At 34.8% G+C, this 23,850-nt stretch overlaps 5 protein-coding genes and 1 long non-coding RNA gene across 9 annotated transcripts; 3 read left to right on the top strand and 3 right to left on the bottom strand.

Moving 5' to 3' along the window:
- The first annotated feature begins 691 nt into the window (after nucleotides 1–691).
- Nucleotides 692–3,962, top strand: Orc1 (origin recognition complex subunit 1). Its single transcript, XM_089594146.1, has 7 exons — nucleotides 692–779; nucleotides 925–1,123; nucleotides 1,352–2,603; nucleotides 2,681–2,960; nucleotides 3,039–3,304; nucleotides 3,389–3,672; nucleotides 3,760–3,962. Exons 2-7 carry the CDS (start codon nucleotides 1,105–1,107, stop codon nucleotides 3,921–3,923), a joined length of 2,265 nt encoding a protein of 754 aa, XP_089450272.1. The 5' UTR covers nucleotides 692–779; nucleotides 925–1,104; the 3' UTR covers nucleotides 3,924–3,962.
- A 262-nt stretch (nucleotides 3,963–4,224) lies between these two features.
- LOC106644881 (uncharacterized) lies at nucleotides 4,225–5,319 on the top strand. The gene is made up of 3 exons (XR_001339151.2): nucleotides 4,225–4,567; nucleotides 4,759–4,802; nucleotides 4,997–5,319. It is a non-coding gene; the product is annotated as an uncharacterized LOC106644881 (long non-coding RNA).
- Nucleotides 5,320–5,548: 229 nt separating this feature from the next.
- Nucleotides 5,549–10,675, bottom strand: LOC106644879 (uncharacterized). Its single transcript, XM_089594147.1, has 3 exons — nucleotides 9,610–10,675; nucleotides 7,594–7,913; nucleotides 5,549–7,506 (listed from the first exon to the last, which is right to left on the bottom strand). The coding sequence occupies exons 1-3, from the start codon at nucleotides 9,611–9,613 to the stop codon at nucleotides 6,871–6,873; spliced, it is 960 nt and encodes a 319-aa protein (XP_089450273.1). The 5' UTR covers nucleotides 9,614–10,675; the 3' UTR covers nucleotides 5,549–6,870.
- Nucleotides 10,676–14,450: 3,775 nt separating this feature from the next.
- Nucleotides 14,451–16,109, top strand: LOC106644883 (epimerase family protein SDR39U1). The gene is made up of 6 exons (XM_014360579.2): nucleotides 14,451–14,647; nucleotides 14,767–14,885; nucleotides 15,028–15,298; nucleotides 15,374–15,639; nucleotides 15,710–15,823; nucleotides 15,899–16,109. The coding sequence occupies exons 1-6, from the start codon at nucleotides 14,623–14,625 to the stop codon at nucleotides 16,022–16,024; spliced, it is 921 nt and encodes a 306-aa protein (XP_014216065.2). The 5' UTR covers nucleotides 14,451–14,622; the 3' UTR covers nucleotides 16,025–16,109.
- Nucleotides 16,110–16,379: 270 nt separating this feature from the next.
- DNApol-alpha50 (DNA primase small subunit) lies at nucleotides 16,380–18,120 on the bottom strand. The gene is made up of 7 exons (XM_014360578.3): nucleotides 17,934–18,120; nucleotides 17,724–17,874; nucleotides 17,473–17,648; nucleotides 17,220–17,415; nucleotides 16,945–17,155; nucleotides 16,481–16,874; nucleotides 16,380–16,409 (listed from the first exon to the last, which is right to left on the bottom strand). The coding sequence occupies exons 1-7, from the start codon at nucleotides 18,025–18,027 to the stop codon at nucleotides 16,390–16,392; spliced, it is 1,242 nt and encodes a 413-aa protein (XP_014216064.1). The 5' UTR covers nucleotides 18,028–18,120; the 3' UTR covers nucleotides 16,380–16,389.
- Nucleotides 18,121–18,971: 851 nt separating this feature from the next.
- ear (ENL/AF9-related super elongation complex transcription factor) lies at nucleotides 18,972–23,187 on the bottom strand. 4 transcript variants are annotated; one of them, XM_089594122.1, is made up of 6 exons: nucleotides 21,916–23,187; nucleotides 21,569–21,834; nucleotides 21,082–21,486; nucleotides 20,303–21,001; nucleotides 19,956–20,226; nucleotides 18,972–19,851 (listed from the first exon to the last, which is right to left on the bottom strand). In XM_089594122.1, exons 1-6 carry the CDS (start codon nucleotides 22,055–22,057, stop codon nucleotides 19,421–19,423), a joined length of 2,214 nt encoding a protein of 737 aa, XP_089450248.1. In that variant the 5' UTR covers nucleotides 22,058–23,187; the 3' UTR covers nucleotides 18,972–19,420. The 4 variants fall into 4 exon arrangements, with proteins under 4 accessions (XP_089450248.1, XP_089450247.1, XP_014216056.2 ...); XM_089594121.1 differs by having other exon boundaries at nucleotides 18,972–19,860; nucleotides 20,309–21,001; nucleotides 21,073–21,486; XM_014360570.2 differs by having other exon boundaries at nucleotides 18,972–19,860; nucleotides 21,073–21,486.
- Between the last annotated feature and the right edge of the window lie 663 nt (nucleotides 23,188–23,850).

The raw sequence follows: 23,850 nt of genomic DNA on the forward strand, positions 1-23,850 counted from the left end.
CTTGTTCGTGTAAGATGATTTTATCAAAGGTGAAAAAATTATGTGTAATATTATGAAACAAATTAATTGAATGTATGCAAGTATGTGTTTTTTTTAATAAAAAATATAACTAATGAATTTTGTTCCTTTGATTCTTTAAAAAATCCTTTAACGTTTCATATCCAATATTTCTTTACTTTTTTAACGTACGAAAATGTTATTTAATCAATTTAAACTTCTAATAGCGCCGTAGTCAGTAATATACGGAAGCCCGGCACGACATCTGCATAAAAACAGTGGCGCTGATCCCAATAATTATTACTACTTATAGTTAGAGCCATTTAACCTATTATAAACCATCCGCATCTAATTTTATAGATAGAAGATAAAAAGTTGACAATGTTTGTGCTGTTTGCGACAAGTATACAATTTATCTTTTATCCAAAAACTTAGATATTAATATCACAGATAAATTTGGCTACTATTAGTAAAACCGTTGGTTCAAGACTAGTAGCTAGAATCGATATAATTGAGTAAGTATGGTCCAAATAATTGAATTTTACGGAGACATTTGACCATTGCAATTGGTTTCCGTACGACAGAATGTAGTACAAAATAAAAACGCTCGTAAAGAGAGTCGCTACTGTCGGCACTTTAAACGCGCAACGCCCAACGCGCGCTGCGCGCTTCATGTTCAGAGTGTTCAGACTTTCCGACTCTTCCGAATATCTTTCAATTCCCGCCGAAACGGTGAACCCACAACCTAGCCTTCTCGCTCCCGAATCGTCGTGATATCGAGTGTGAGTATTTTTGCCTTATAAGATAACTTTATTGATAAATTTCCATCAAATGTAATTTAATTTGATTAAGAAAAATGTTTCCATTCGAAATTTGCCATTAAACCATGTCCTTTGTTGCACTCTGTTAAAAAACGTGGTTTTACAGATTTTTACGTTCCACGTGGCTGTTCAAAGTTTTTCCAGATACTCTTTAAAGCGATTTTTTTCCGTAAACTTTGTAAAAAATTTATTCAATACTGCAATACTGTATAAAGTGTATAATAAGAAGAAAAAAAAGCGTCATTAATAATACACATTTCGATCTGGAAAATAATTCGAGTCCAACATGGCCTACCACGGACATGGTGAGTACAATCTTTGAACAAGATGATGGATTTGTTGAGAGATAGAGGTTTAGTTTGGAGGTGCTCAAAAGCTAAAGCTTGAATGAACATTTTATTGCACAACTAGATAGTTTTAAAGGCTTTTGAGGCATTCCAAAATATCCTTAGCTGAAGTCTCGAAAAAATCTATTAAATTGATATTGCCCTATGTATTATATGTACATTCAGTTACAATTTGTGATGTATCAGGAAAAACGTTGCAACGTAAGAAAAAATTAAATAGACATGACATTACCAATGCGCTGTCAGACTCTGAAGACAGTGAATCTGACCAGATACCAGTAACTAATACGAAAACCAAACCAACTTCTATGCACAAGGATGCCTCAAGATCATCATTATTAATGACATTCACCCGTGACCATGACGTGAACATGTACAGTATTAGTAATAAAGTTGGCGAAAATGATAAAAAAGAGTCAAAATCGAGGAAAGATTTTAAGTTGCATAAAGAAGATACCTGGAGAAGAAAAAGTAGCCACCGGATAGCTTTAAATGATGAAAGAAGTTCAAGGCATCCCAGAGCTGCAAAGAATGTTCCTTCTTACGAAGAAGATGTTTTATCTGACTGGAAAGTCGGTGTGAGCACTAGAGCAGGTAAAAAAAGAAGTAAAAGTCCTGTAACCGTAATTAAAGTTAATAAAAGAGAAGATATTAAGGTGCATGAAGTTGATGAAAATAGCATGTGTAATGCAAATAATGCTTCTCCTTCAAAACGCCTTAAAGTCGTTGTTAGTGATATAATCAAAACACCATCTAAAACGATCTCTTCAACAAGTTCACCGGTCAGAACACCAGTGTCTTTACGTTCTCAGACTGTCTGTAAAACACCAAACACAGAGTTGAAAAACATGAGTTTAAACAGTCCATGCACGTCAAATAAAACTTCAATAATTACATCTGCCAGGAAAAATTTGAACTTATCTTTTAAACCAAACGAAAGTGGTGTGAAGGGAGGTAAAGCACCGTATAATGACTTTGATCAAGATGATACGGATGAGGCGCAATCAGAAGGAAGTGATGATAAAGATACATGTTACAATCCTGACGAGTCTATAGAAAGTTCTAGTGAGTATTCTGAAGAAGAAATTAATGACAGTGATAGTGATGAGAATGAAAGACCAAATTATAGTGAAACACTAAGGGCCAAGTCAAAAACATCTCCTAAAAATATTCTCAAAACACCCTCTAAACGTGCACCAAAAACAGTAACACCGTCTGTAGAAACCCCTACCAGACAAATGTCCCGATTGAGTTTAAGTGGATTGACTCCTTCAGTGCGTAAAAGAGTTAGTCAGGTTTCTAAACCCACAACTCCATTGCAACTGGCACGTCAAAAGCTCCACGTGAGTGTACTTCCGAAATCATTGCCATGTAGAGAAGAACAGTTTAACGATATATACACTTTTCTCACAGCTAGATTATCTGATAACACTGGAGGGTATGCTTTTGAATTTTAAATCTTATCTCCATGGAACAATACTGTCTCAAACTACATATTTTATTAATATTTTACAGATGCATTTATATTAGTGGAGTGCCTGGAACCGGTAAGACTGCCACAGTCAATGAAGTCATACGTATCTTGAAAAAGAAAATGGAAGAACGCAGTTTGCCTGAATTCAAATACGTTGATATAAACGGAATGAAAATGTCCGAGCCACGTCAGGCTTACGTGCAAATGTGGAAACAACTGACTGGAGAAAGTAGAACCTGGGAAGATGCCCAGAAAATGCTTCAAGAAAGATTTTCCAAACGAAACTCCAAGAGATGTATGACCCTGCTGCTTGTTGATGAGGTGATTTCTTTTACCTTATTGAATAAGAGTTCTAATATAGAATAAATTATTAAATGGTTTTCCATAAACTTGAGTTAGTTGGATCTTTTATGCACCAAGAGGCAAGACGTTATTTACAATCTCCTGGACTGGCCTAGTAAAGAACAAGCCAAGCTAGTTGTGGTTACAATTGCTAACACAATGGATCTGCCAGAGAGAGTTTTTATGGCCAAAGTTACGTCCCGTTTAGGTTTGACAAGATTATCATTTCCATCTTACACCTATAAACAACTAGAACAAATTGTCGTTTCAAGATTAAAAAATCAAAACGCTTTCGACAATGACACTATTCAACTAGTTGCTAGGTAATATATCTAGTCATTCAAATTTTATTTGTAAAACATTAAAAAAGAACAAATATCGATTAACATTTTTCTTTAACAATTCAGAAAAGTAGCTGCAGTCTCGGGTGACGCCAGAAGAGCACTAGATATATGTCGTAGATCCACCGAAGTCGCGGAAGTTAATGGGAAGGAAACGGTCACTTTAGCCCATGTTAAACAAGCTCTGGATGAAATGATTGCCAGTCCTAAGATCCAGGCGATCAAAAACTGTTCGGTGATGGAGAAGTACTTTTTGCAAGCCGTTTGTGCGGAAGTCCAACGTACTGGTGTACAAGAAGTCGTCTTTAAGAATGTATATCATCATATGAAGCCCTTAGTGTCAGTAAATGGTAAATACATACTTTTACTCGGTCGAGTATTAGTTCACGAATATTTATATCGCAAGAACTAAATTAAAACAAGATTTTCTTGAATAGGTGAAAACCCACCAAATATCACACGAGCCCTTTTAATCTGCGCCAGACTTGGCTCTTATAGACTGCTTTTGACCGAGGATGCGAGACAGGATATTCACCAAAGAATAATATTAAATGTCGATAGTGATGATGTTTATTTTGCTACGAAAGAAATTGAAATATAATAATTTGATTTATTCAATTTCAATAATCTATCATTTGATGTAAGTATTTTTTTATTTGATACGATTTTTCAAAGTTTTCTTCAACATAGTTTTTGTGATGATATCATAGTACCACCAAGATCTCTGAAAGCCATGATTATATTTTCAGTATTTGCTATCTGACAATTTCTTAAGAGAAAACTTAGTTAAAAAATTTTTCCGAGAATAATACTGATACAGAATTTTCTTTCCAGAAAAAAAAACTAATTAAAAAATTGGATTCAACTCTTGCCAAAAGCTTAGGTAAGTTTTTTTTAATTATTTATATCAAAGCTTAAAAATAGTAATCAATTAAATGATGAAACATACGACCACCAAGATCTCTGAGAGCCATGATTATTTGTTTCGTATTTGCTAATCTGATACCAGAAAGCGAAAAACTTGTGCACTAACCAAATTTTTTCTTAAATTTATACGTGCCTTTTTTTCAGAGAATCTGTGATACTGTAACATTATACCCTTGGAAACGGATGATTTTTTTATAATAACTTAAAAAATATATTGAAAAGCGATATTAATTTTTAGTGCCTTAAGGAAATGTTGAAAGACTGATAAATTATTTTGAGAAATTCAGTGGGTGATATCCAAACCATCAAAGTCTTTTGGTAAATAAACTTGACGTATTTTTTTTTTTTTTTTCGTACGATTGAGTTTAATAATGATGACATGAGCAACCACCAAGATCGATGAATGCCATGATTATACTACGTATTTGCTATCTGATATTACTTAATAAATATATATGAATGAAAATGTAGAGAAAGCTGTGCATTCACAAAAATTTTTATATTTTCAGGTGTTGCCATACTAAAAATTACAATACTGTTTGAAAAATTTTATGTAAGTACATTCCATAGTCTATCATAAACTAATTCATTTTTTTCAAATTATGTATGTTCAGTGATGAAATATTTTACCACCAAGATCTATGATTGCCATGATTATATTTTTGTATTTGCTATCTGAATATGCATAAACATTGTATATTTTATAATAATTTGAAAATTGTCAATTAAAGTCAGTTTATTTTTCAGGGCAACAAAAAATTCAAGTATTACAAATCATGATAAAAAGACTATAACCTTAACAAGAAGTAATTTGTTGTGATGAAAAAAAAGACTGTAAATAAATAATTTTCAAACAAAACATTTTTATAACTTTAAAAGTACGCAAGAAACAAAAAATTGTAAATCTTTTTAGTATATCTTATTTTGTAACTTTGTAACTAAACAAACTCGTTATTTATTTCCTTTAACTTTTTTCGTATCGTTGTTTGTACTTTTTTATTGACGTGTAATGTGTGTAAAACAAAAGATACTTGTTTTTTTTTTCTTTGATTAAAAATTTGCAAATTCCAGAAAAACTTACATTTTTGTGTATAAATTAATTTGACCTTTTCATCTAGACTGAAGATCACTTAAGTAAAAATCTAGTTGGACATAAGAATTCCACAAAACTTGTTTTTGTAATTGAAGGTACTAAACAACAATTTCTGTTTCCAAATTATGTATTGTTATATTAATAACCGCTGAGTGAACGGTTTGCTGACGAGAGTTAGAGTAAAGATAAGAATAAATCTGTGAAAGTAATTCGCATTTTGTATTAAATACTTAAAAGGTACACTTTTTATAATAAGTAAAGATAATAATTGTTAAAACTAAAATCGTCGAAAACCAAGTTTTGTGACTTTAATTTAAATGTTGGTGTTGGTGCTTATTCGACAATTAAACAGTAGCATAGAATATATGATAGCTTCAATACGTCAGAATACTGACTAAATTTATTACAAAAAGAAATGAAGCTCTTAATTATCAGAATACATTTTCGTCAGCTACAAAATGTTATTCCAATTATATGTGACATCATTTACACTATGACTTAGTACTAAAAATCTTAACTTCGCAACTGCACCATACCCATAAAAATCTTCTTTGAATATTATTTCTTAAAATTATTATTAATTTATTTTTTCTTATAATCTAATTAATCATTTTCTTTTAAAAGCGAATTTTTTACGTTACACAATGTCGCATTTTAAAAAATTATAAAATTTTATAAAAAGTGTTATAAAAATTTTTGTTGATTTTATATTTTTTACGAACATTAACAATTTCCAAAACAACAATTTTAATAAATTCAACTAAACACAACGTAATACTTTTTCTTGCTTGACGATTTTTTGAGTGGTCAACAGTGATTTTCGGTATGTCTAATAATACAAACGCTTATATTTATACTATATCGTATAAATTTCAAAGTCTTTTATAGCATTAGGTATTAAACATTATAGAGTATCACGTTATATAAATTGCATGTATGCACTCTAAGGTTGCCCTTCGTTCGAGTGTCCTTGTTTTTTGTATTTTTTGAAAGGAACCCGAGATCACGTTTATAATTGAAATTTGAAAATTTTAATAGTTTTTTGATTTTTTTTTTTCGTCAGCCGATGAAGCAGTAAAAATTACAAACGTAAACCTCGTGTACAAAATGAAATCTTTTTCTCCTAGTTCGCACTTCAGTTTTTTTAATTATCACGAGCATCAGTCGATTTGGCCCGATTAATTAAATTCATATTAGTAGCTGAAATATGCTCAAATTATTAAAAAAAAAAAAAAAAATTGAGTTCCACTCAATTTACAAAATGCTTTCGTCTTCGACGTACATCAATTTTTTGTTGTAATAGTTTGGCTGTGCCATTCTTAGCTGATAACAGATTGGAACTGTCCAGAGCGCTGAACTATTTTGTGTGTGTGTAAATGCACTTATAGTTTTTGAAGCTCTAACAGCGATAAGTGCAATAAACTCTGAACGGCACGATAGAACAAAGCCTCCAAAATGGAATTTCTAAAAATTTTTTTGAAAAAGAAAAAAAAAACACCAACGTCTCTAACGTTATTAGTGCTCGTCGTTACTTTTTATTTCTACGCGATCTACACTTAAACGAGTAATGACCCTTTTTGCGACAATTGCAACACGTGCTGTTGACAGCAGGACAATGTTGTCGATTATTAATGTGGCCCTGGCCGCAAAAATCACAGATGAGAATCATCTCGGTAAAACATTGCCAGGAAAAATGGTTCATTTTCTTGCACCGGGGACAGTCCTTGGCAAACGCCGGGCACTTGGTCTGCACGTGATCCGTACCGCAGAACGGGCAATCTTTGACGTACGTCTTCAGGCAACACCTCGCAAAGTGATTGAAGTTGCCGCACTTCCAGCATTTTTCACCCATCGCCTTGCACTTTTCGCCGATGTGAAACTTGTCGCAGTGGAGGCAACGGTTTTTCGCTCGGATGTGCTCGAACGCGTCCCTCTTTCGCGCCTCCAAACTCATCACCCACTCTTTGATATCTTGCGGTCTCTCGCACTCCTCCCAGATGAAAATAAGCTCGTGCAAGGCCAGTGTCTCGTAATCTGTGACATTGGAGAACGACGGAACGATTTTTGAAAACTCCTCAAACATCTTCTCCGACTTCAAGTCTTGCAAGAGTTTCTCCTTCAAAACTTTTTCGATGTTGCTCTTTGCCGTTTTTTCAGCAATGTCCTGAAAAACGAGACGAATTTTAATGACTCCTCTACGCAGAAAGTAAGTAAATATAATACATAATATGTTCAAGATACGTTGTTGTACCTTCAAAGCTGTGACGTACTGGCCGATGGATTCGTTGGCGTGTCTCTTTCTGCAGCCAAAAATGAAGTAGACATCGAACTTGAACAGCAACGTATTGATGTCCGTTTCACTGGCTGTGTTGTGGTAATAAAAGTTCTTCGCGATTTCCAAGCCAACGTTGCCGATGAGCTCGAAAAATTTGTTACCCTGCTTGTAGACCGGGATGTAATGCTCGTGCATATAAGTCAAAAAACAATTCCTCCATGCTATCCATTCTTGTCTCGAGTGCGAGGCCAGTGTCCAAGGAATCGCCACGTGTTTGGTTTTACTTTTGGCGCAGCCTGTCGATTATACGAGCACGACCAATTAACAATGTGCCAAAAACATAAAATTATTTCACGGGTAAGTTTACTGCGAAAAAGTATTTATTACATTTTTTAAACAGTAGCTGCACGGTTCTAAATTTTGAAAGAACGTTTCAAATTGTTTTATTTTTATGAAATCGATACTCGACGATACTTCAGTCACTATATCAACGTATTTGTCTACTTACAGTTACTTACTCGTCAAATTGAATTTTTAAAAAATGAACTTTTTCAAGGCAATATCGTCTCTTAAAAATTTAATTAATCGTTTTCTATTGTAAATGATCAATTTTTCTGGATAAAAAAATTTGGTTGCGTACGTCGTCATAATATAGCTACTTAAGCAATCAAACTAATGCTACACACAAGATAAACTCGTATGAAATGTCATGTGGGTCTCTCATAGATCGTGTATCTTTATTTCTTATTAATTTTTATTTTATCTTATCGCTATGCTTTAAAGTATTTGGTCATAAAAACTGTAAACACTGTAGACACGTATTCATAAATCATAAATCCCTTGCCGATTACATCGGTATGATAAGGTGGAATTCGGTATTTAAAAAAAAAAAAAAAAAAAACACAAGGTGTGCGATTGCATTTGATTAATACGCATATCATAACATTACAATAAATAGGAATGATAATCTCGATGTGTACGGGTGCAGGTCGTTATCTATAGTCCGGAAGTTTGCATTATTGTATCAAATCTCATAATAAGTTAACAAAAGTGTATTATATTGTGGTCAACTTTTTTTTTTTCAAGTCACTTTTAAAACGTACTATACCGTACTATATAAAATAATATTGATTGATTACTTTATTTTTTCTATAACACAAGATCGCGGAGTATTATTTAAGTTGATTCCACGTTGTGAAGTAAAAACGTAATTACTTGCACGAGGATATGGCAGATAAGTAATGTGACTCCATCTTAGCATACATTTTAATTTTCTCGTTACATTTTGAATTTGTATTTTACGTGTAAACTCAAATTATTGACGCAAATCAGTAAGCCTACTTACTTGAGAATTTTACGTAACATGACTTTGATACTCGCTTATACATCAAAATAAAATATTCGAGGAAATTTCAACCGAGAGCTTACTCACTTGTATCCTACGTGTAAGTTATGAATTGTATTAATAATACCAGTTACGATACAACTTTTCTTGTATCGTAAATTGAAAACTCATTTTGTTAAAACTCTATGAACCGATTTTAAATAATCGTTGCAACGATAACACTTATCGTACAAAATTATGAAAATTCATAGGAGATAACATGATAATAATAGTAATCGTATGAAGTCTTGAAAAGTGTAGGTGCACCGTATTATCAAACTACGTTGTTAGCAAATTGAAAAAAAAAAAAAAAAAAATTATCTGCATACAACCGTTGCAGGTATATCCCCTATACTATATTACACGTGATACCTATTATCAATGTGCATATAACGCGCCGCACCTCGAGCGCATTGAACTTAATATATTTGCAATTTGTTTTAACTACGAGCGGTGAAAAAAACGTACGTAGTCATCGAGCCGGACGCGATTCATTTTTGATTGTAAGCAAAAGATTTTTGCAACTACTTGTAAAGATTTAAAAGTCAAACAATATCGTGCGAAGGAATAATAACTAATAACAAAAAGCCAAGTCAATTGACACTTACCCATGTTGTGGGTGTGTAGATGTATATATCCTATCCGTCCTTAATGTTGGATCCGTGTGAAGTGCAGGCTAGTATATTTTTTTTCTTCAAGCGTATGTAAGTAGAGCGAGGCTATTTATTTTCAATTAGGCAAGTATACTAATTTGTTGAAGCGTCCATTCGCCTCATTAGCGCGTCGTCAAATTAAGCCGCGGACTGTGGCTACGTAGCGCGGCATTATCGTTTTTCGCTCTCTCTCTTTGATTCTCTGATGTTTTTTATAAGCACCACCACTACTATTATTACTGCACACAAGTGTATGCATGTATACACGAGACATACGGCGATGTCGGCGATACGACACCCGCACCTACACTATTTCACTCACGTACGCGATTTTATCTCTCTCGCGCGAAAAAAAAGAAAAAAAAAGAATGGCACGAGAAAATTGAGATCGGCTGCAAGTTCGACACACGCACACAAATCAAAGTTGAATTCTTGAAATTTGATCACACACGAACTTAGATCATGTACCTTATTATGCTCGAGAATATTTGCTTGTCAAATACACATACTCAATTAAAAAAGACGCAGTAGACGTGGGTGTGAAGTACCAGCTGGGTGACCGATATATTCGTGATTTTTTTCCTTAATCGGTCAAGTTTTGGGAGATAGTATACGATGGTTACCATATTTTCCTTAGCCCACCTATATGTTTATTGCTCAGCTCAGCCAAGTTGGTTATTGGCATATGCTATATAATAATATTGCGAGGCTTGAGTATAGATTGCGTAATTGACAGTATATGCGCGGCGAGGTCAACAGTCTTCATGAATAAAAATATACTTTGATGCGGAGCAGAGAGCAGACTTCAGAGAGGCTTTCACTACATGCTATATGTGTATATAGACACGTTACTCACTGCTATATACTGTTATGGCTGCTGCAGCCTGTTGAAAATGACACACAATATCACTGTTTACTTATCAATAACATATATATGTGTAACTTATATGTATAGAGAAAAATAAATACAAATAAATACAGTGCCCGCCCGCACAATCTACTTTCGTTGCTTCACCGCACCCTGCACTCCCTGTCCCTGCAGTGCATCACCTACTGTTCTTGTCTACTTACACATCTTAGAGAATATATACAATACATGGAGGAAGCATTAGGTATGTTCGGGGACCGAAATTGGGTGTATATTATATACGCCGTCAACTCCCGCTCGCCTGCGCTCGCCCGAACTCAACCAAAGAACAAGCGTTGTGGTGTGTCCTGTCCGCAGACTAACCTTTCCTTACCATATCACACAAGCGTGTATATCTATATCTATCAGCTGGTTCCCAACGCTTGTTCTTTGGTCAAGTTCGGGCGGGCGAGCACGGGTTGACAGCGTGCGCCCAATCTCGGTCCCCGAACATACCTATTGTTTGCTCCGACTGACCGAGTGAAGCCACTGAAGCCCAATAACCCAACACTGGAGTGAAGTCCGACTGTTTCTGCGCACTGCTCATTGCGTTTATGTGGGATGGGAGATGGGGGCCGTGGAGGGACCCCCACCGGAGACCCGTGTTCCGAAAGATGTCAAACGTTCATAAATTTATTTCCAAAGTATACAGAAAACTATTGAACTGTCGAAAGTGGCTCGCGCGTGGGTGTTTTCCGCAATCGTCACCAGCAAGTAATTTAAGGTTGCGCTCTACGTTACCGTCAGGTCGGTAAGTCAACTACCTTGAATTTACTGGCGCTCTGTTCCGTAATCTGGCCAGTTAAAATAGCAGACGACAGTCAACAGCGATGAAATCTTCAATTTTTTCTCGACTTTCACGTCGTCCGCTGTTTTAACTGGCCAGAATATTTAGCGCCAGTTTAATTCAAGGTAGTTGACTTACCGACCTGACGGTAACGTAGAGCGCCAATTTGAATTAATTACTTGCTGGTGACGACTATTGCGAAAAACACCCCAAGCGGCGTTACCACCACGACCTACGTAACTTTACAGCCTCTAATTTTATCATTCTGGTAAAGAGAGCACGGTTTAAGATGTACGTGAAGTTATGTGTAGTAATTGAAGTAATTACTACTAAGTAATGCCATATGGTCGATTTTATTCAACCATATGAATATCTATATTTTTGGAGGTCAACTTTTGGGTAAAAAATAGATTGTAAACTTGCCGCAAACAGCACAAACTACGTCAACTTTTCATTAGCTATCTGTAAGATTAGTTGCGGCTGGTTTGTAATTATAAAAATGACTTTGCTGTAAATAGCAATAGTTATTTGGATCAGCGCCATCTAACGGTCTTTATTTTTTGGCCAAAAGTGGCTCCTAAAATTCTCAATCAGAGCATTCCGGATTAGAGCCATTTAGTCAGTTATAAACCAGCCGCAACTTGTTGATAAAGCTATGAAATAAAAAAACAACGATACATGTGTTTTAGGCGGCAAGTTAACAATCTATTTTCTACCAAAAATCGACCTCCTATGTGTTTGTACTTTTGAAGATAAATTTTCAAGCATAAGACGTATTGTTAACTTGCCGCTAAAAACACATGTGTCGTTATTTTTTCATTTTATAGCTTCATCATGAGTTGCGGCTGGTTTATAATTGACTAAATGGCTCTAATCCTGAATGCTCTGATTGAGAATTTTAGGAGCCACTTTTGGCCAAAAAATAAAGACCGCTAGATGGCGCTGATACAAATAATTATTACTTCTTATATTAGAGCCAATTAATCAATTATAAACCAGCCGCAACGAATCTTGTAGATAGATAATAAAAAGTTAACATTTTTTGTGCTACTTGCGGCAAGTTTACAATATGTCTTTTACCTGTAAATAGACCCTGAAAAGTATAAATATTCCACTTATCTTATATGGCTTATAAAATCTACCATATTTACAAAATTAAAATACTTTAGACCTTTTATCATTAACTCGCGGAAGCACAGCCCTTTAACTTTCTAGTTTAAATTAACAACTAACTTATATAATATGTACATGCCAAGATTTGTGTTACAGAAATCTTAAACAATGATTAAATAGATACGTAAAGTAATAAGTCCAAAAGAGACAACTATAGAAAAAAAGTTTAAAAAAGAAGTTCAGTTACACAGGAAGAGTCTCCTAAAAATGGAGCATTGGATCTCACTTAATTTAAATTGCTTTACAATTTATCTTTTACCTAAAAATCGACCTCCAAAACTATCAATATTCTACTTATCTTATATGGCTCATAAAATCGACAATATTTATAAAATTACAATACTCTAGACCTTTTACCATTAACTAATGAAAGAACAGCCCTTCAACTTTAGATTTCCAATAAACAGTTAACTTATATAATATGTACATAGCAAAATTTGTGTTACAGAAATCGTAAATCACGATCAAATATACATGTAAATTAATCAGTCGAAAAGAGACAATTGAAAAAAAAAGGTCTTAAAAAGAAGCAGCCACACGAAGAGTCTCCTAGGAATGGAGCATCTGATCTCACTAATTGAAAAATACATTTATTACAGAGATGTAAATTTTAAGTGTTATAAGTAAACAAAGAACCCAACCTTCTCTGATCAATGCTCCATTCTTATATGAGACTTTTCGTGTGACTGTGCTTCTTTTTCAGGCCTTTTTTCTTCGGTTGTCTCTTTAATGGACTGATTAATTTGTGCTTACATGAGTTAATGGTAAAAGGTCAAGAGTATTGTAATTTTGTAAATGTTGTCAATTTTATGAGCCATATAAGATATGTAGAATATTAATGTAGAAACTTGCCGCAAGTATCACAAAAAATGTTAACTTTTTATTATCTATCTTCAAAATTCGTTGCGGCTGGTTTATAATTGATTAATTGGCTCTTATATAAGAAGTAATAATTATTTGTATCAGCGCCATCTAGCGGTCTTTATTTTTTGGCCAAAAGTGGCCCCTAAAATTCTAAATCAGAGCATTCTGGATTAGAGCCATTTAATCAATTATAAACCAGCCGCAACTTATATCGAAGCTATAAAATAAAAAAATAACGATATATGTGTTTTTGGCGGCAAGTTAACAATACGTCTTATGCTTAAAAATTTATCTTCAAAAGTACAAACACATAGGAGGTCGATTTTTGGTAGAAAATAGATTGTTAACTTGCCGCCAAAAACACATGTATCGTTGTTTTTTTATTCTATAGCTTTATCAACAAGTTGCGGCTGGTTTATAACTGACTAAATGGCTCTAATCCGGAATGCTCTGATTGAGAATTTTAGGAGCCACTTTTGGCCAAAAAATAAAGACCGCTAGATGGCGCTGATCCAAATAACTATTGCCATTTACAGCAAAGTCATTTTGATAATTACAAACCAGCCGCAACTAATCTTACAGATAGCTAATAAAAAGTTGACGTAGTTTGTGCTGTTTGCGGCAAGTTTACAATATATTTTTCACCCAAAAGTTGACCTCCAAAAATATGGATATTCATATGGTTGAATAAAATCTACCATATGGCATTACTTAGTAGTAATTACTTCAATTACTACACATAACTTCACGTACATCTTAAACTGTGCTCTCTTTACCAGAATGATAAAATCAGAGGCTGTAAAGTTACGTAGGTCGTGGTGGTAACGCCGCTTGCCGGCTAAAACTCAACATAACCGATCGATTGATGCATAAATTAAATACATTTATATAGTTACATGTAACACGTACACACACCTGCTATCTGCTATGTACATCCCTTTTAGAGTGCGCATTTGCGCAATGGCCTTGTCATTTCTGTCATCGTTGCGTCAATCACATTTGTTTACAAATAAACAGCAGACGACAACGAATACACTTGTATGTTTATATAAGGAGATCAAACCCTGCATAAAACCTTTTATGTATACTTATGCAGGGCAGCCTTATTCGTTATTCGTTATTCATAACGAATGAAAATTAAGTATTTTTCTAACTATTAGCTATAGTATGATGTAAGTATATATATGTCAACCAGAGTATTTAAAATAAGTGTAGAATCCATCGCTATTAAAGAAACATGGCTCTAAAACACGTGGTCATAGGTGAGTTTAAATACATTTTTCAAGCTTGATTTTTTTAACAATGTGCCTCTTATTCATGTAAAAATTTCGGAGGAATGCTTGGAGAGCTACAAATTACAACCTTTTGTTTGTTTCATTAGGTGGTGGTACTGGATACATTGGATCCTGCATCGCCACAGCACTCTCTACCTTAAAACCACCTCTGAGCGTCAGGACGACTATTATCTCCCGTATGCCGGGACCCAACAGGATGTCCTGGGTAAGTTGGGCTACTAGTATTTTTTGTGTTATACTGTTATCTGATAAAATCACTGAAATTATTGTGTTATACCTACGTTGATTAACATAAAAACCAACGTGTAGCTGCATCCAGTAATGTATTGACCTCGCATTTTTTGCAGCAAGAATTAGAAATCAATGGCCTTCCTAAGGATACGACTGCTGTGATAAACGTGGCAGGACAAAATATTCTAGACTTCACTCAAAGATGGACACCAGGTTTCAAGCAAAATGTGTACAACAGTAGAGTAAAAACCACAAAACAGCTTGCCGAGGCAATTTCTAATTCTGATGTCAAAACGTTCATCACAATATCTGGTGTTGCCTATTATCCACCTGATCGTAATGAGTACACAGAATATGACCAGTGTAAGAAGTATGATTTTCTATCAGGTAAAGGAATGCATGAAACATTTTTTTTTTTCTACAGTTTCTGTGCAAAATAAATGATAAATTTATTAATTCTAGAACTTTGTCACGACTGGGAATGTGCTGCTGAACTGCCTAAAGATAGTTCCACAAGGCAAATTACTATTCGTTCAGGTGTAGTTTTAGGTAGAACTGGTGGCATGATCAAACAAGTTATCATGCCTTTCTTTTTTGGACTGGGTGGACCCATTGGGAGTGGCACACAATACATGCCTTGGATTCACATTAGAGATCTTGTGAATCTGTTCCTTCATGCATTGCAAAATGAGTGCGTGAGAGGAATTTACAATGGTGTAGCACCTGAGGTGATTATTTCAAATACATTTTGTTATTTTTATTATGGAATTTATCAAATTTCTTGGATTGATTTTTCAGTTGGTAACAAATGCAGAATTCACCAAAGCTTTTGCCTCAGCTTTGGGAAGACCAGCTTTTATTCCACTTCCTGAATTTGCCTTAAAAACGTTATTAAATGAAGAGCGTGCCAAGGTTAGTCATTCACTTTTTTGTTTGCTAAAAACTATTTTTTTTTTTTTTTTTAATTAAATGAAATTTTTTTTCTAGATCATGCTGGAAGGTCAAAAAGTGATTCCCAAACGAGTTTTGGAATCTAATTTTCAATACAAATATCCTACTATAAAACGAGCATGTGAAGAGTTCGCGTGGGTACGCTATGAAGAGCCTTATTAATTTAATCATGCACACTGCTAGTCCTAATGTACATATAATTTGTTATATAATTATTTTTTAAAAGTTAAACGATTTTACAAAGATACAAATGCTATGTTTATTTAAATCTTCTTAAGTTTTAACATTTAAAATGCATAAGAACAATTTTTTTAAGTGGTTCTTTGGGTATTGGTTTTAAGTTCGTTAAAAAAATTAATTTCTATGATGATAAAATACAGTTTTCGACATCTTGATGCACAAAATGTCACGCATGGAAAAGTAAGACTAAAAGATTATAATATTTTTTATAAAAAATGTAATACTCATTCATGTATGTACAAATATTTTCTTAAACTATTAGTTTATTAATAACAGATGCACGATTTCTAAAATTCCATTTGCATATCTGAAAATATTTTTGATCAAATTATTTACAAAGAATATGTTACTTCAAGTGTGGCTATAATGGCTCCTTACCGCTTTTTGTAATTTTCTCTCCTTTTTGAGAATTCTCAAGACCTCGTAAGAACTCTTGAAATGCGTAAAAAGGTTTATTCAAGCAAGTTTTCTTGTAATCTTTTATCCTTTTAACATTGTCAACAGATTCGCCTTGCTCAGTAATCTCCTTGTCATCAAAAGCATTGACTTCATCGATTAATTTCGTAATTGTAGGAACATTATTTAAATCAAATTGCTCAACTACTTTCGGATTTATCGGAATGCAAACTTTGCCAGTTTTGGGATGAACACAGAAAGGCGATTTGAGCAAATGATTCATTCCTTTAGTTACGTTTATGTCTAATCTTGGATAAGCATACTGAATCATTATTTCTTCTATTAAGAAAGGAGTCCTGCGCCATTTTTTTGAACCCTGCAATAATACAAGTTGTTGATCTGCGAATTTGCAGAACCTATTCAGACCGGGCTTAAAAAATACTTACAGACTGAAGCTGGTCTTTGAAAAAGCTCACAAAAGCATCCCATTTTTTGACACTAGTTGTATGTTTGTCTAGTTCCGCTTTTGCTTCAGCACGCATATCATCTTCAGTGATTATTCCTAAAAATTTTGTCACTCTGTCTTCTGTACCCAACATATTTTGCTCTTTAACGCACATCTGAACAAACATTGGCTCTATGATATGCACTGCTCTCCTGTAAATACAATCAACAATTTGAGTCACACGATTTCACTCAACATGGATAAATATTTCCATACCTGACAGAATGATGCATCTTTTTGATTATTTTAACTTTTTTCTTTGTAAATTCACCACCAGTGACTAGCTGCAAATAGTTTGCTACAGCTTTTCTACCGTTTTGTGTTAAAAAGCGAGCTCTCTTGTCACATACCCAACAATGTATACCTCTTCTTCCAGAAAATATCCATAATATGTGTTCAAACCCAAAGTCCTCTGAGACAAACCAATGCATTCAGTAACCATATTTTAAAAAAACTATAAACAAAATACCTCTAAAGGCAGTGTCGAGAATTTTAACAGCTATCACCATGTACTTCCAGCACTTGCTACAGACATCAGCCCCAGTGCAGCAAGTCCTTACATCATCATAGTCTGTCATGTCGATGTCAATGACAAGTTCCCTCTGTAAAGGTTCAAACTTCACCTCTCGTTTTTTATTTATTGGTCTATAAAGCATCAATATCTTTGTTAAGCAGAGTACATAATTTACAAAGGCAATGTTAAGGTAAGACGTAACTCACGGCACATTATAAACTGCACCAATGTCAATCTTGTGGGGACAAATCCTCTTTACCTCGGCCTTGAGATCATCGAGTTTATCGAACGACTGGTACCGAATGTACATATCATCCCGCATAGTAAACGAGAACTCCCTGCGACTGAAGACGTTGGCTGAAAAAAGTGAGATTAAAAAACATTTGAGTGACGTTGACATAAGTCAAAATTTTTACCTTCACCGTAGCTCAGCCAGCGATAGTAATCCACGTAAGGAAAAAGCCTTGAGTAGTAAAGGCGCAACAGATCCGTCAAAGTAGACTCATCCATTCTATTATTTGTGCTTGTCTTTTTGTTTATGAAAATAACTAACAATATCAGATCGTACCTATTACTCGTGAATCTGCTCAACAGGCGGGAACGCCGGAGAACACAAAAAAAAATAGTAAAAGTAGTAAAACACCAGCGTATGTGGATCAGCGCCATCTAGCGGCATTTCCCATATTGAACCAGCGTTAGCCGCGATGGTCAAAAGTTTGCGAAAATTAGTCGTTTTGACACATCATACATAAGGGTGCCTGTACATGGGCGTCTTAATGTCTTAAGACTGTAAGCCACACCTATGGCGGGTGATTCATTCAAACTGATGTTAACTGAATACCGATATAAGTTGTTTTAAACAAGGAAATAGACACTTTGTTCATCATAAAACTATGTAACCTAATTACATTATAACGTTAGAACGTTTTTTAAGGCATCAATTGAAAAGTTTCTACAATTCATGTTAATACAATAATTTTGTCAACATAACCTCTCTTTTGAACGACTCGGCGTTAACAAAATTTTTTTTAGTTTTAGTGGCTAAATATCTTTCCAATATCATAATGCAATCACGTAACATAGTTTTGTTATGAACAGGATGCCTATTATCTTGTTTAAAACAAATTATATCAATATTCAGTTAACGTCAGTTTAAATTGAATCACCCGCCATAGGTTTGGCTTACAGTCTTAAGACATTAAGACGCCCATGTACAGGCACCCTAAGTACACACTAGTGGGGAATCTGGGGATATAATATATTGGATAAAAAGTGGGAATAATTTGATATAAATTCCGGAATATACCCTAAATTTTTACCGATACTTCGGGATTTCTCTGTACAGAAGAAAAAATATGTAAGTTATGTATAGAGAAATCCCGAAGTATCGGTAAAAATTTAGGGTATATCCCGGAATATCTAGGAGAGATGAGAAAAAAAAAAAACTCAATCTATTTGAATGATTTAATTTTATTCACCTATACTTAAGACTTTCAATATAACTATTCATACATATAAAGTCCATTGTGTATAAACGAACTCCGTCATCGCTTTTTCTTTCTCATATCACTGCGAAATAAGTAGCAATATTTGTTAGAAAATAGAGTTGCCCATTGATGGTGTTGAAACTTGTGCATGATTTCATTACTTTAATGAATAGCAAAACGACAAAAAAATTACGAGAGGTTACAGTCAGTGTAAGCATATTATGCGTTATACATTTAAAAAATTTTTACTGCACCAATTTTATCGGTACCCTATAATTTTGGTTTGATTAATAGTAACGAATTTTATCGATAGTCATTATGTGCATTGCCACTATCCAATCAACCCACAAAATTATTCAATGATACAATAAAACAAGACATTAATTCTTCTTCTTTTCACTTTAAGCGACAGTCGGTCAAGAGGCGAAAAACTGCTGGAGCCGTTGAACCGTGCGTCTGTCCAATGTGCACAGATCAAAATCAAATGTCTTTTGAGTAATTTCATATTGGCCAGTCTCAGCGATTACCTGCACGACCCTCTGCAACTCCTGATTGTCTTGCAGCGTCATAATCTTCTGCTGGAGCTCTTTCAGTTGTAATACATAATCTTCGGAAAAGACTAGAGGCTCTTCCGTGTCGACTAACGTGCTGTTTGTCGAATCGGGAGCGACTTGTTCGCTGTCACCGGCTGTAGGCTCGATAACAGTTGGATCCTCGTGTTTGACCTTTGGCAACAAAAGATCAGCATTCGTCGCGATTGGAGACTGGCTAGAAGATACTGGCTCGACTAACGGTGAAGTTGAATGATCCCGGTCCTTGCCCTTTTTCACTGGCACGATTTCGTCATCTGCCGGACCTATAAAAAAAAAAAAAAAACAAATAAATAAATACAATCCACAATTATGTAGAATTTTACAGTTGAAGCTAAAAAAAAAAAAAACTAATTTTTACCTTTACTTTCACTCTTTCGCTTCCGTTTTTTGCCCTCTTTTTCTTCTCTTCTGCCCTTTGATCTGTCGTGTTTTCTATCACTTTTGTCATATTTATCACCCGCAGGAGCTGGTGGCGGAGACATTGTCCGATGAACCTCTGCTGGAGGTGCTGGTGGCGGCAACTCCTTTGGAGCGCTACCACTGCTCAGTCTTGTCTCCACAACCGAGTCTTCATCGCCTGAAGTGTCACTACTGTCTCGATCCACGATTTCTTGTACGCGTGCCGGTACCTGAGAAATTGAAACAGTTTAATAGATTTTTCATTTGAGTACAAAGAACGGATTAAAAAACTGGTTGAATACTTACGAGAACAGTAGGAGTAGGAGTAGGAGTAGGATTGGTGACTTCAGTGCCTTTGGATTCACTGGAACTTTTTGACTTCTCACGTTTATCTTTTTTTTCTCTTTCCCGACTGCCATCCCTCTTCTCTTTTTTTTCTTTCTTTTTGTGCTTATGCTTTGATTTATCAGATTTTTCACTCTTTGACTCTTTCGACTTTTCTTTCTCACTTTTTTCTATTTTCTCTGGCTTTAAAATTTTTTCTTCTTTAGGCTTCACATCTTCTTTCAAAGTCTTTGGCGATTTCTTTTCCTCTTTTATCGGTTTTATTTCTGATTTCTCCTTCTCTACTTTTTCAGGCTTTTCAACCTTCTTTTCGATACTCTTTACTCCTTCTTTATCCTTACTTTTTTCTCGTTCTCTATCTCTGTGTTTATCTTTTTTTTCTTTATCCCGATCTTCTTTGTGTTTCTTTCTTTCTTTTTTACGCTCGCTTTTACTTTCTTTTTCACTCCTTTCAGTTTTAACTTCATCGATTGGGTTGCTTTTAGAGCTATCCTTTGATTTCTCCTTTTCTCTGTCTCTGTCTTTTTCAGGATCTTTTTTACTTTCTTTTTCTTTGGGTTTTGACGATGGCGAGGACAACCGTTTCACAGTTGGAGCAGGTGAAGATGTTTTCTGAATCGTCGGCGATGATGGCCTTTTATCCGAACTGTGTTGACTCACCTAAGGGAAGAGCATTAAATATAACAATCCATTTCATTGATATTTTCAACCAAACGAATAATTAGACATACCTTACTGACACTGGGACTTGAAGATCTTTTTGACTTATCTTTACTCTTCTCCTTGTCCTTGACTCCATCTTTTTCCTTCTCTTTCTTTTCCTTTTTTTCTTCCGATGACTTATCCTTCTTGCTATCCTTGTGGGGGCTATGTTTAACTTTTGTACTCTTGTCAACTTTGTCGGACTTTTCTGGGACTGCAGGAGCTTTCAAACTGTTTGGTTTTTCGGACGTTTTCTTGATCTCCTGCGTGAGTTTTGCAGTTTTAATTGGAGGACCAAACAGATCGTTGAATTGATTCGAAGTTTTGGGCTCCACTATCCTGTGCTTCTTCACTTCGGAGTTGCCACTCAGCTTGGGTTTGCCAACCATTGACAGCGTTTTCGTCTCGTTCTTTTCCAACGGACTATCAACGTTTGTGAGAATCTGGTGTAACAAATAGAATTTTGTGTTTAATCCCAATGGTTTGTCCTTTTGGTGCAAAATGATTGAACAAAAAAATACTTACGGCACCACCTTTCAGCAACTTTTTCCTAAATTCTTCAGTAGGATTAACAATGATCTCATTATGCAACGAACGGTGACTAACAGTTGGAGTTGTAGTGTCGAGATTGAGATTATACAGGATGTCAAAGCGTTTCGGTTCATTTTTGTTTTTCAAGTACACGTGAATTGGAATATCAAAACCGGCGTAGCCAGATTCCGTGAGACAGTACGGAGGCTCTTTTATGACTCTCTTTGGTTTTGGAAATGTTTCATGAAGATTGAATACCACTGAAATACAGTTTTATTCGAGTAATACTAAAAATAATTAATTATACTTTTGCAGAAATGAGCAACTAAAATTGTATTTACCTCTTTCTATATAATGATGTATTGGAGCGTCGTCGACTCCTTTGATCCAAACCTCCCAATCATGAGTAAAACCGTCGGGAGTCTTTTTAGAACGTAAGCTCGATGTGTCCCCACATTCCAAAGATATTCTATATCCCATCATTTTTTTCAATTCTTACAAGAAATCGTTTGTGTGTTGAAATCAATTACTCTTGATGAGTTCCTGTTAAGTTATGTGTTTAAAATACATTTGAAATTTAATTTTCTGCTGAACTCAAGTACAGGCAGCAAAGCACTACTTGAAGCTTGTGTTATAACTGCTCCAAAAATTAATGTAGTGTATATCTTAATGTAAATGTTTTTCAATACATTGTAACAAAAAAAGGGTAAGGTAAATAATTATAAAAATGTAGTGCTTGAGATAAGTTAAATGGCAATCCAATTGAAAAATAGTGTAAAACTAATTCATTTGAGCAATCGATTTATATTACATTTGTGAAACAATAAAGTTTAAGTGCTAAGCTTGTACCTTTGCAAGGTAATTAACATAAATTTTAAAAAATCTTTATCAACGTAATTACTGCACTTTCCTTTATTCACCTGCTTTACGGTGTAAACAAAAGGTTTAAGCTGTTTTTTTTTTGGAAAATATCTAATCTCCCATTATCCATGCGGTTAAAATGTCATAATTTTCGAAACACCGAGAAAGTGTCCCTCACCACACTCCACTAAAACACACTGCGATTCTCAGGAGCGTAAAATTGTTTTCTGAATGTGGACAAGCTAAGTAAGTATATGATTCTTCTTTCGTGAGCCTCATCTTCATCAGCATCAATGGCATCAATGTGTACCTCTGAAAGAAGTAAAGAGCGCACGCAGAGAGACAACTCCAGCAGACAGCTTCTGTGACAACGATCGCTTAAGTTTTTTTATATTTTTCACTTGTTTCATCAAAGAAATCTATCACCCTGTGAGCGAGATTAAACGGAGCACCAAAGTACAAAACCAGAAAATTCTATGAGGTAACTATATATTAACGCACCTCTCTCGGTTCTATAGCTTTTTAACCTGTAGGTATTTACACATGGATAAGTATATACACCCCATAAAGTCTCTGCAGTCTCTGCACTCACTACCCAATACAATAAATACCCATAAGTACCCACTGCACACGAGTGAAAGAGAGGCGATCAAGTGCACAAGACCAAGAGTGATGCCATGGTTTCTCTCTTTCTGCAGATCTACTTGCTTACATGATGGCTTTCGATTAATTTCTTGAAAAGTCACTATTCACTATATATATATATATATATATATATATGTGTGTGTGTGATAATCAACGCACGTAAAATTAGTAATGTAAGTATCGCTTTTTGTAAGGTCTATTACTTCAAAGTTTCTACCAGAACCTACTTATAGTTCTGCTGTGAAATGTTTTCCTTTTTATTTATTGTTCTTTCATCACGAAAAGTGTCATGGATCACGATCACGGCATCTCAGTTGACTTCACACTCTTCACACTTTCACAGTTCACAGTTTCACACACGCAGTTTAATTCCGCACACAAGTGAATGTGTATATTAGAGTATACATATACATATGCATACATATATATTCTATACTAATGTAACGTAACTGTGTATCATATACTTAAATGGATCACATTGTTTACATGATGGTATGTTAAAAGCTATAGCTCAAAACACTCTACTGAACATACTATACATACCTATTTATTAAATTTAATCTCATGTATTAAATTTCAATTTCGCTCTATTCTAATACCGGGTAACCGAGTAACTTCTATATCTACTCTCATGGTATATCACTAATATTATGTGTCACACCAGAAATGAGTACTTTAATTCAGGTAACGCGTAAGTACCTATACTTGAAGCTGCGAAACAAAAAGGGCCAATTTAAACTATTGCATGAAAATTAATATAATGCAATGAC

This window comes from Copidosoma floridanum, unplaced genomic scaffold, assembly GCF_036245765.1.
Source record: "Copidosoma floridanum isolate Cflo_tuat_1 unplaced genomic scaffold, Cflo_Japanese_pri ptg000021l, whole genome shotgun sequence".
In the NCBI taxonomy this organism is placed as follows: domain Eukaryota; kingdom Metazoa; phylum Arthropoda; class Insecta; order Hymenoptera; family Encyrtidae; genus Copidosoma; species Copidosoma floridanum.

Coding starts and splice junctions, on each gene's coding strand:
- Orc1 (XM_089594146.1), top strand. Junction 3,305..3,388: donor ACTATTCAACTAGTTGCTAG/GTAATATATCTA, acceptor TTAACAATTCAG/AAAAGTAGCTGCAGTCTCGG. Junction 3,673..3,759: donor GCCCTTAGTGTCAGTAAATG/GTAAATACATAC, acceptor TTTCTTGAATAG/GTGAAAACCCACCAAATATC.
- LOC106644879 (XM_089594147.1), bottom strand. Junction 7,507..7,593: donor AGTACGTCACAGCTTTGAAG/GTACAACAACGT, acceptor CTCGTTTTTCAG/GACATTGCTGAAAAAACGGC.
- LOC106644883 (XM_014360579.2), top strand. CDS start 14,623: ATGGCTCTAAAACACGTGGTCATAG. Junction 14,648..14,766: donor TCTAAAACACGTGGTCATAG/GTGAGTTTAAAT, acceptor TTGTTTCATTAG/GTGGTGGTACTGGATACATT. Junction 15,299..15,373: donor GAAGTATGATTTTCTATCAG/GTAAAGGAATGC, acceptor TATTAATTCTAG/AACTTTGTCACGACTGGGAA.
- DNApol-alpha50 (XM_014360578.3), bottom strand. CDS start 18,027: ATGGATGAGTCTACTTTGACGGATCTGTTGCGCCTTTACTACTCAAGG. Junction 17,649..17,723: donor GGTGCAGTTTATAATGTGCC/GTGAGTTACGTC, acceptor GATGCTTTATAG/ACCAATAAATAAAAAACGAG. Junction 17,416..17,472: donor TCTCGACACTGCCTTTAGAG/GTATTTTGTTTA, acceptor GGTTTGTCTCAG/AGGACTTTGGGTTTGAACAC.
- ear (XM_014360570.2), bottom strand. CDS start 22,057: ATGATGGGATATAGAATATCTTTGGAATGTGGGGACACATCGAGCTTA. Junction 21,487..21,568: donor AGTTGCTGAAAGGTGGTGCC/GTAAGTATTTTT, acceptor TTGTTACACCAG/ATTCTCACAAACGTTGATAG. Junction 20,227..20,302: donor CTCCTACTCCTACTGTTCTC/GTAAGTATTCAA, acceptor TCAATTTCTCAG/GTACCGGCACGCGTACAAGA.